This window comes from Leptodactylus fuscus, chromosome 6 (genome assembly GCF_031893055.1).
Source record: "Leptodactylus fuscus isolate aLepFus1 chromosome 6, aLepFus1.hap2, whole genome shotgun sequence".
In the NCBI taxonomy this organism is placed as follows: domain Eukaryota; kingdom Metazoa; phylum Chordata; class Amphibia; order Anura; family Leptodactylidae; genus Leptodactylus; species Leptodactylus fuscus.
Genome location: NC_134270.1, coordinates 11,900,174 through 11,910,514, shown reverse-complemented (window position 1 = coordinate 11,910,514; position 10,341 = coordinate 11,900,174). Strand labels below are relative to the sequence as shown.

Genomic DNA, 10,341 nt, shown 5'->3' with positions numbered 1-10,341 from the left:
ATGTATATACATGTATGATGAATCAGCCCGTGACTATGTATCTCCTGAGGTCAGGTGAGTATAGGTAAGGAGAATGTATGCATACAGTCACTCTTCGGTTATATTAAAAGGTCTCCATAGTAAGAGACAAGTAAATAGTAAAATTATGTTGAGTTGGTCTCTGAAAAGAACTGTCCTTTATGTCCAGAGGTGTAGATTTTAATTTTTTTTTAATGTAGATTGTGAGCCCCATATAGGGATCTCAATGTACATTATTTTCCTATCAGTATGTCTTTGTAGAATGGGAGGAAATCCGCACAAACATGGGGAGAACATACAAACTCCTTGCAGATGTTGTATCTGCCAAGATTCGAACCCAGGACTCCAGTGCTGCAAGGCTACAGTGCTAACCACTGAGCCACTGTGTTGGCCCCAGAGGTGTAAGGGTAGCGTAGCGCACCACTCCTTTAAACACGTATACATGTGTCCGAGCACGGCGCTTCAAAACAGAGCCCATTGTTTTCAATGGGTGCCGATATACGCGCGCTACCCATTGAAATCCATCGGAGGCTTTTTTACCTATTGATTTCAATGTGTTGCGTGCATATACCGGCACCCATTGAAATCAATGGGCTCTGTTTTGAAGCGCCACGCTCAGACACATGTATACGTGTTTAAAGGAGCGGTGTGAAGGCACCCTTAATCTTACCAGGTAATTTCCAGGATGTCCGAGTAGCGGTCACAGCCGCCTGTTCCTGATAGTGGAGTCCGTCCTCCTGCTGCTGTGGACAGAAGTGGCGTTGGAATGGCACACCACTGCCATGTTCTTTCAATTTGGATGCATACATACAGTACATACACGTAGTGGACATTGTTTTCTACCAGCAGTAGAAGGAGGTTGGACTGTTTACAATGAAACTATCACTTGCAAATTCATCATTGGAGAGCTTGAACTTCTAATTACACTTGGATGACGGGTTGGTACCCTATCCGAGCACCTAGATGACAAAAGAGGTACCAGGTGCTGCATACAAATTACACTGCTCAGGAATTATTCTGCAAATCATTGTCTGTGCACCCTGTTCACTGTGCAATCCACAAATGCAAGTTAAAGCTGTATCAGGTAAAAAAAGAAGCCGTATATCAACACAATCCAGAAACGAAGCTCATTTATAATGGGCGGAGGGTTAATGGGAAAACTGTTCTATAGTCAGATGAGTCAAAATTTAGCATTTGGAATGGATGCCAGAAAAGTAGGGCTGTGGAGTTAGAGTTGGTCAGAAAATAGTTACCAACTCTGACATCAAAACAATATTTTTATTATTAACTTACAGATATTAGATAATTTTATCTATCCAGAAACTGAAAATGAAGAGACCCCCGAGTATAATAATAGTGTCTGTGGGGCCCGTGGCGTCACTTACCGATCCCAGCCGCTGCCAGGATCAGTAAGTAAATAGGGCCCGTTACCCGCTGGAGTAACTCCAACCAGTAATGGCCTATTAAGAAAAAAAAATGCAGCGGTAGCGGCTGTCGCCGGGCCCCCTAATGTCCCGGGCCCTGTGGGAGCTGTTACCCAGGTAGTTACGCCCATGTACACGAGCACACATGATAAAAAGGGATAACTAAATAATATAGTGGGACAAATATATATAATTTATAGAATGCACATAAAAAGTTGTAAGTAATGTGAGAACGAGATTGTAAACGATCTTTTTGGAGCGAGTGAAAAGAGGAAGTGACAAAGTGAGCGCACAGCGACTCCAAGTGGACAAATGTGATCACACACACGGGAAAAAAAATCTGAGAGAAAGACAAACGACCAACTAAACCAGCGGCTCCTGGTGATAAAGGTCATATCATATAATCCTCCATTCATATACATAATATATAAAGGGAATAGGATGGCCTCGGGAAGAGACGGCCACAATGTGCCAAAATGATAAAACCCAATGCAAAAAACCCCCACAATTATAGGTCCATGGCTGGATTGCAATTTTTTTTTTTTTTTAAATAGTCTTTTTTTTCCACATTAGGACATGCCATACACTGCCCACAGCCAACTGTCCTGGGGTCCCTTCTTGCCGAAATCTGAGGACTTTTCTGCAGACAGAAACTTACCGTATTTTTCGGACTATAAGACGGTTTTAGAGGAGGAAAATAGGGAAAAAAAATTTGAAGCAAAAAATGGTAAAAATATTTAATATATGGGAGTTGTAGTTTTGCAACAGCTGCAAGGCCACATTGTATTCTAGGGAAAGGAGGTGATTTAGAACTCTTATTTATTTCATTTTTTTATTATATATTTTTAAAGCTTTGTGGTTTGTTTTTTTTTAACTATTTTATTAGTTCCTAGGGGGCTTGAACCTGCGGTCATTTGATTGCAAGTATTCTGTATATTACTATTACGACTGGTCATAGACTAGCCGCAATGATAATATAGCAGTGACAGGCCTGGGAGCCTTCATTAGGCTCCCGGCTGTCACCCGAACAGGTCGGCTCCTGCGATATCGCCACGCAGGAGCCGGCCTGCAACTTTACAGGTATGGGACCAGTGGGGATCGGCCCCAGGGGGGTAGTTTACACTTTGGGTGGGGGGGGGGGGGAAGGGGCCGCCAATACAGACTCAGCATCCACTGTAATAGGCGGATGCCAGGGAGGGTTAGACGCCGGCACATGTGTCGGGGCCTGAGACATCGCTACACTCCTGCCCTGCATGAAGCCAGCAGCAGCAGGAGCGATGCTGCTATTGCGGGGAGGGACGGAGCAGCGGAATAACAGGAGTGTAGCGATGTCTCAGGCCCCGGCACATGTGCCGGCGTCTAACCCTCCCCGGCATCCGCCTATTACAACGGATGCCGGGTCTGTATTGCGGCCACATTCGGACTACAAGAAGCACCCTTCTTTTCCCCCCCAAATTTTGGGGAAAAAAGTGCGTCTTATAGTCCAAAAAATACGGTAGTACACTCACCGGCCACTTTATTAGGTACACCTGTCCAACTGCTCGTTAACACTTAATTTCTAATCAGCCAATCACATGGCGGCAACTCAGTGCATTTAGGCATGTAGACATGGTCAAGACAATCTCCTGCAGTTCAAACCGAGCATCAGTATGGGGAAGAAAGGTGATTTGAGTGCCTTTGAACGTGGCATGGTTGTTGGTGCCAGAAGGGCTGGTCTGAGTATTTCAGAAACTGCTGATCTACTGGGATTTTCACGCACAACCATCTCTAGGGTTTACAGAGAATGGTCCGAAAAAGAAAAAACATCCAGTGAGCGGCAGTTCTGTGGGCGGAAATGCGTTGTTGATGCCAGAGGTCAGAGGAGAATGGCCAGACTGGTTCGAGCTGATAGAAAGGCAACAGTGACTCAAATAGCCACCCGTTACAACCAAGGTAGCCAGAAGAGCATCTCTGAACGCCGCACAGTACGTCCAACTTTGAGGCTACAGATGGGCTACAGCAGCAGAAGACCACACCGGGTGCCACTCCTTTCAGCTAAGAACAGGAAACTGAGGCTACAATTTGCACAAGCTCATCGAAATTGGACAATTGAAGATTGGAAAAACGTTGCCTGGTCTGATGAGTCTCGATTTCTGCTGCGACATTCGGATGGTAGGGTCAGAATTTGGCGTCAACAACATGAAAGCATGGATCCATCCTGCCTTGTATCAACGGTTCGGGCTGGTGGTGGTGGTGTCATGGTGTGGGGAATATTTTCTTGGCACTCTTTGGGCCCCTTGGTACCAATTGAGCATCGTTGCAACGCCAAAGCCTACCTGAGTATTGTTGCTGACCATGTCCATCCCTTTATGACCACAATGTACCCAACATCTGATGGCTACTTTCAGCAGGATAATGCAATGCCATGTCATAAAGCTGGAATCATCTCAGACTGGTTTCTTGAACATGACAATGAGTTCACTGTACTCCAATGGCCTCCACAGTCACCAGATCTCAATCCAATAGAGGAGCATCTTTGGGATGTGGTGGAACGGGAGATTCGCATCATGGATGTGCAGCCGACAAATCTGCGGCAACTGTGTGATGCCATCATGTCAATATGGACCAAAATCTCTGAGGAATGCTTCCAGCACCTTGTTGAATCCATGCTACGAAGAATTGAGGCAGTTCTGAAGGCAAAAGGGGGTCCAACCCGTTACTAGCATGGTGTACCTAATAAAGTGGCCGGTGAGTGTATATCCTTGTTACGGAAGGCATGCTCAGTAAGTGTCTATTCAAAAAGTTTTCAACAGGTCCCAATATTTTTATGTAGCCAAAAAACAAGCTGAAGGGAGTGTTGTCACCGGGACCAGCGTGTGAACCCGGCCCCGCAGGTAGGTTAGGGTCACCTGACTCAATCGAACAGTGTTTTGACCAACTATCACAGTTTTTTTTCAATGTGCACATGAGTTCTTTGGAGCAATTAGAGTTTTATCGCTTTAAAGAACTCATCTGCACATTAACAAAAACAGTGATATCTCTGCAATAGAGGCAGCCATTGATAAGAGGGAAAGTCAGTTGACCCTAGCTTATCTATTCACGTGACTGGGGTGATATGCGGATCTTCTGTGACGACCCTCCCTTCAACCCTTTCCTGACGTCTGCCATACTATTATGGAAAATGTCGGGTCCTTATATATGAAACTGAGTGGCGGCTAAGTCTCCACTATATTATACAGCGGAGACCCAGCCGTAATGCCCACGATCAGACACATTTTTCAGCTTCCCGGTACATCGTACATAGTGTTAACTCTTACCACTAAGAAGATGAATCCCTCATACAACCCTGCGAAGGGAAAAATAAAAAAAAAATTAAGGGGGTAAAAAACGAAAATAGAATAATAGCTGCGGGAAGGGGTTAACAGCATCTCAAATTCAGTCCACTCATTCACATGATGCCTCATGGTTTGCACCGTATTACCGTATATACTCGAGTATAAGCCGAATTTTTCAGCCCAGTTTTTGTGCTGAAAAAGCCCCCCTCGGCTTATACTCGAGTCAGCAAAAAAAAAAATTTTTTTTTTTTTTTTTTTAGGAGGGTGAGGGGGTTTATGACCAGCCACAATGTCAATGTATAGAATCTCCCATAAAATAGTGCAAAAATTTAAAATAAATAAAAGTTCTTAATCCCTCCTTTCCCTAGAATACATACAAAAGTAGAAAATGACTGTGAAACACAAACACATTAGGTATCCTGTGTCTGACAGTGCCCGGCCTACTGAATATAGAGTATCTGCAGTGCTCCTGTTCCATCAGGAAGGGGTTAATAGGAGCACTGCAGATCCCCTATAGTCAGCCAGGCTGAATTCCAAGTGGGGGAAAAAAAAAACCAGTCCTCAGGCTCAGAGAAGGGGCAGACAGACAACCAAAACACCCCCTCCCCTTCCCCAGCATCTACTGCACCCAAAAACTCCAACCATTTTAATTTTTGAAATTTTCCAGTAGCTTCTGCATTTCAATAAGTCATGCGAGTCAATAAGTTTTCCCAGTTTTTTGTGGTAAAATTAGGGGGGGTCGGCTTATATTCGGGTCGGCTTATACTCGAGTATATACGGTATGTGTTTTGCACTTGATTATGTACAAATTGATGTACGGCAGCGGCATTCAAAGGGTTATTACAGCTGAAGTCAACTTTTCCTCTTTGAGGTTATGGGCGGGTTTAGAGCAACAAGGGACAAACTTATTGAAGTTTCAGGTTTAATGTAGAAAAAAATCAGTGCTTATAAAAGGTTACAGAGAATGATATAATAAAATAGTATATACACATCTATATACACACACATAATATTTCCTCTATATCACATCTTTTGTCATATCCTCAGTGGCCGGCACATGAATGAAGCCACTGTAACACCTCCTGCAGCCCTGTGCCCTCCAGGGCGCTAGTTTCCATGAAAGTGATTGGCTGCTTAGCGCAGGCTATAATGTCGTCCAATCGGAACAGAGATTTCATCTCCACCAGGGACATACAGCATGGCAGATCCCTACAAAAAACAGACCATATGTATTAGTCAGCAGCGTAAGGTGTAGGTGAACGTGCACGCTTTCCCTTTAAGGCTGAGGCCCCATGGGACGATACGCAGCGCTAAAACACTGGGGGGAAAAACCGCAACGGGAACGTATCGCCGTTCTTCCTGCAGCGCTTTGAACAGAAAGTTCACAGAGTTTTCCTCCATGGACTTTATGTTACCGTTATATCTACGAGAAAGCCGCCGGCGTTTCCGTAGATATAATTGACTTGCTGCGATTTCAAAATGTATCCGTTCCTGAAATGGTTAAGAAATCGTAGATTGCGCTGAACTTACGTTTTGTTGAAGACAATGAGGACGGACACGGTGGAGAGAGCTGGAGCCGACAGCACGGACAGGAGCTGGATACAAGACGCAGAGACCTGGTTGGGATTGGCCGCATCCGCAATGAACTACAATTGAGAGAAACAAAGGGAGTCTATCAGTTGTATGTCGGGCATTTAAAGGGGTTTTCTATAACTAAAATATCGATGGCTGATCCTTAGGATCGGTCACCAATATGTCATCGGTAGGGGCTAACACCAATTGGCTGGAATGACGGCAGCATTTAGGTAAATGCAGCAGCCACTGAACACAAGAACAGCGCCATGCATTGTATAGTGGTTGTGCTTGGTATTGCAGCTCATCTCCATTCACTTGAATGGGACTGAACTACTACTCTAGCATGTTACTCATTAGCAGAGGGAAGAGGCTGCATCGCTTATGAGCTGATCTGCAGCCAATCCAGGGCGGCAGACCCCCAGTCCCCCTGCTACAACTGAAGGCTGAATAACTACACACAGGCTGGGTACAGGACCCAAACGACGGAGAGCTGGACCGTTAAAACAGTGGCTACCCCCGAACACCTGTGGACAATGCGATGGGGTCCCGCTGTTCTCTGTGCAAGACTTTTCACTCTGTTACAGTATGCACAGAGCAGAAATAGGTTAAATGGATTCTCTTGGAGATTTGTTGCAGTTGGACCTGGGAGTTCCGGGCTGGTTCTGACTCCTGATCATGTGATCAGACCCGCCCCATTCCCTGGGTTGCTCCGCCTCCATTCTTACCTGTGCTATGGAGATGGCTTTACTATAGTGTGCCAGCCCCCATAGCACAGCTAACTACCTGTAAAAATGGGAGAGGGCCCTGGGGGACAGGGCCTAATTCTGATCATGTGACATGTAGTCAGAACCAGTCCGGGACCCCCAGGTCCAGCTGCAACAAACAGCCAGACCAGGTAAGTGAATTTGAAGTCCCTGGATATCCTCTTTAGTAAATTACATTGGGAGACCTATGGCGTCCAAATAAACTGACGGTCAATATCCTCATTCGGTATTTTTGTGCAGATTGGACAATTTTTTGGGGGAGGATTTGTCCACTGTCTACATTACATAACAGAACGTGAAAAATCGACAACAAATCCAACGAACACCTTGGGCAGCCGGTATCACATCGACAAAGACTTACCACCACGGCCTGGCAGTCCTGGTAATAACTGGGCCAGATGGGGACCATGGACCCCCCCACCTCTCGCACCGTCACACGCGTCCTGTGTATTGTCAGATCAGTCAGGTTTGTACCAACCTTCAGGAAATGTTCCAGGATTGAGAAAAAAAAATAAAATAAATTTAATAATATATTTTTCAAGTCAAATAATGTAACATGTACCTGGCCCCCATATCGCTCCACCCCCATGTTCTATGGGGCTGGGAGACTATAGCGAAGCCATCCCAAAGACCAGGGATTAGGAGGAGCGACTCCCCCATGAGGAATCTGATGACTTACAGTGGGCTGGGTGGGAGGAACGTCTCCGAGGTCAGCGGAGTCTTTAGTGCAGAGTCTTACAGGAAAGGTTAAGGAATATTACAAGAGCGGTGTAATACATAAATAGGCCGAATTCTAAGAAAAAAACAAGTCGCAGAGTGAGACGGACAACAATGTAATGGAGGAAACTGGTGACATCAGGAAGAAGGATCACGGATAGGCTGCAGTGGCCCTGGGGTGAAGGGTCGGCGATTCAATGACTTTTCTTCCCATACGGTGATAGCCCATTACTATCAGCCCTCTCCACATACAGACCCTATATAGGAACAGGTCATTGGGTCATCACCCCTCCAAATCACAACCTGCATATGGTCACCTCCTGGGGGCGAATACGGGAACTTTCTTCACATTATCACCTCTCTTACATCACACCCTATTACTATCAGCGCCCCCGTCCCCTGCATGTGTGACCTTTATATAGGAACTTTCACATTCTGTCACATTCTATTACTGTCACATTCTATTACTATCATCCCTCCCCATGTATTGCCTTTATATAGGAATTTTCATCAGGTTGTCACTAAAGATGAGCGAGTGGTATTCGATGGAATACCTCGCTGCCATAGGAATGCGTGTAAGCGGCCGATCACCAACAGGTTAAGCGCATTGAATGTTCGATGCGCTTAACCCGTTGGTGATCAGACCCCATAGACTATAATGGAGTCTGTGCGGTTTCCGCATGAGAAATGCAGAAAGAAAAGTGCTGCTTGCAACGCTTTTCTCTCCGCGGAATGGCCCGGACCTATTACTATCCTTCCTCCTCACATGCGGCTTTGTCACATTATCACCCCGCCACGTCACTCCGGGGATTATTCTTCACATTATTATTTTATCTGTGGTTTTCCTTCCCCTATTAAGTCTATAGGGCTACGCTCGCAAATCCGCAGCTAAAATGAACATGCACATTTCACAGACACAGGGATTTTTCCCCTGCCATACGATGAAATCTTATTCACTTTGCTGGTCCTGGTTTCGGCAATAGCCATAAAGCACCCCCAGTAGAGCAGGGGGGACCCAGCGGTCGCCATGTAGTGGTTAGTGGGATTATACTCCTTGATCAATACGTATACTAAAAACCCCGTGGTCACTTTTGTATTTTGCTGAGAAGTCGCGATCGGCGTCTAATACTGAGATGTGGGGTCCGCGGCTTTCTTTTATTTTTTCTCCATAATATTACTATCGACCTGAGATTTGGTAAATTCTTATTCTTTACCTGTATTGGAAACCGGTGCCAATTTTGCACACACAATACGTTCATGATTAGAGATGAGCGAGTACTGTTCGGATCAGCCGATCCGAACAGCACGCTTGCATTGAAATGAATGGATGTAGCCGTCACGCGGGGGGTTAAGCGGCCGGCCGCCGTCAAAGCGGAAGTACCAGGTGCATCCATTCATTTCTATGGAGCGTGCTGTTCGGATCGGCTGATCCGAACAGTACTCGCTCATCTCTATTCATGATATGGCGTCCCAGCGAGCTGCTGAGACGCCGCAACAATTACAGGCACGGTGCGAAGCACAACTTCAGGGCCAGGCCAACTTGAGAGCTGTTGAAACCCCGGAGCAGGTGGATTATTAAAGGGATTCTACCATTAAAACCTCTTTTTTTGTGGATAAGACGCCGGAATAGTCTTTAGAAAGGAATTCGTCTCTTACCTTTAGATGTGATCTCCGCCGCGCCGTTCCTTAGAATTTACCGTTTTATACCGGTATGTAAATTAGTTCTCTTGCAGCGATGGGGGCGGGCTCCAGCGCTGAAAATGCGATGTGGGCGTCCCCAGTGCTGCTTGAGAACAAGATTCTGCGACGCCTCTATCTTCGGCTGGATCCTCCCCTTCTCTGTCGTCTTCCTCCTGCGTCACCTCCGACGCCTGCACAGTTGGCTCTGCCAGTGAGACGCTAGTAGAGCCGACTGCGCATGCCGGCTGGCGGCCATTTTTGGGAGGCCGCTTTTGCTCTTGTAGTTCGATGCAGGAGCGGCCTCCCAAAAATGGCCGCAGGCCGGCATTCGCGCTCGGCTCTGCTGGTGTCTCACTGGCAGAGCCAACCGGGCAGGCGTCGGAATCCCTTTAACACCAACAACACGCTCATTATATGGCGTATCAGCGAGCTGCTGAGATGCCGCAACAATCACGGGCACAGCACGAGGAATGAGTTCAGCGGCAGGACAGCTTGAGAGCTGCCGAAACGACAGCAATTTGCTGAATATAGGCGGGTCATCCACTCCAACACGCAGACGAAGTCGCAGGAACAGGGTATATATATATATATATATATACAGTATATATACATATGTATGTGTAGAATGTGACTGCTGTAGCACTACTGCCCCCACTGGACACTCAGGGTAGTAGTCCTGTATATCTGCCTCTGCTGTATACCCCTGCTATATACCTGCTGTATAGCTCTGCTGTATACCCCTGCTATATACTCCCCCCTCCCCCTAAAGGATATTGAGCAGCCTCTTCATCAGCAGAGTCTTCCCGACGCCGGAGGGCCCGAGAACCAAACACATGATCTCCCTACCGC

General features: G+C 46.4%; 1 protein-coding gene across 1 annotated transcript; it reads right to left on the bottom strand.

The window, feature by feature from the left end:
* Positions 1 to 5,661: 5,661 nt before the first annotated feature.
* ARL16 (ARF like GTPase 16) lies at positions 5,662 to 10,338 on the bottom strand. The gene is made up of 5 exons (XM_075278190.1): positions 10,266 to 10,338; positions 7,775 to 7,829; positions 7,457 to 7,573; positions 6,287 to 6,402; positions 5,662 to 5,965 (listed from the first exon to the last, which is right to left on the bottom strand). Exons 1-5 carry the CDS (start codon positions 10,325 to 10,327, stop codon positions 5,800 to 5,802), a joined length of 516 nt encoding a protein of 171 aa, XP_075134291.1. The 5' UTR covers positions 10,328 to 10,338; the 3' UTR covers positions 5,662 to 5,799.
* Positions 10,339 to 10,341: the final 3 nt, after the last annotated feature.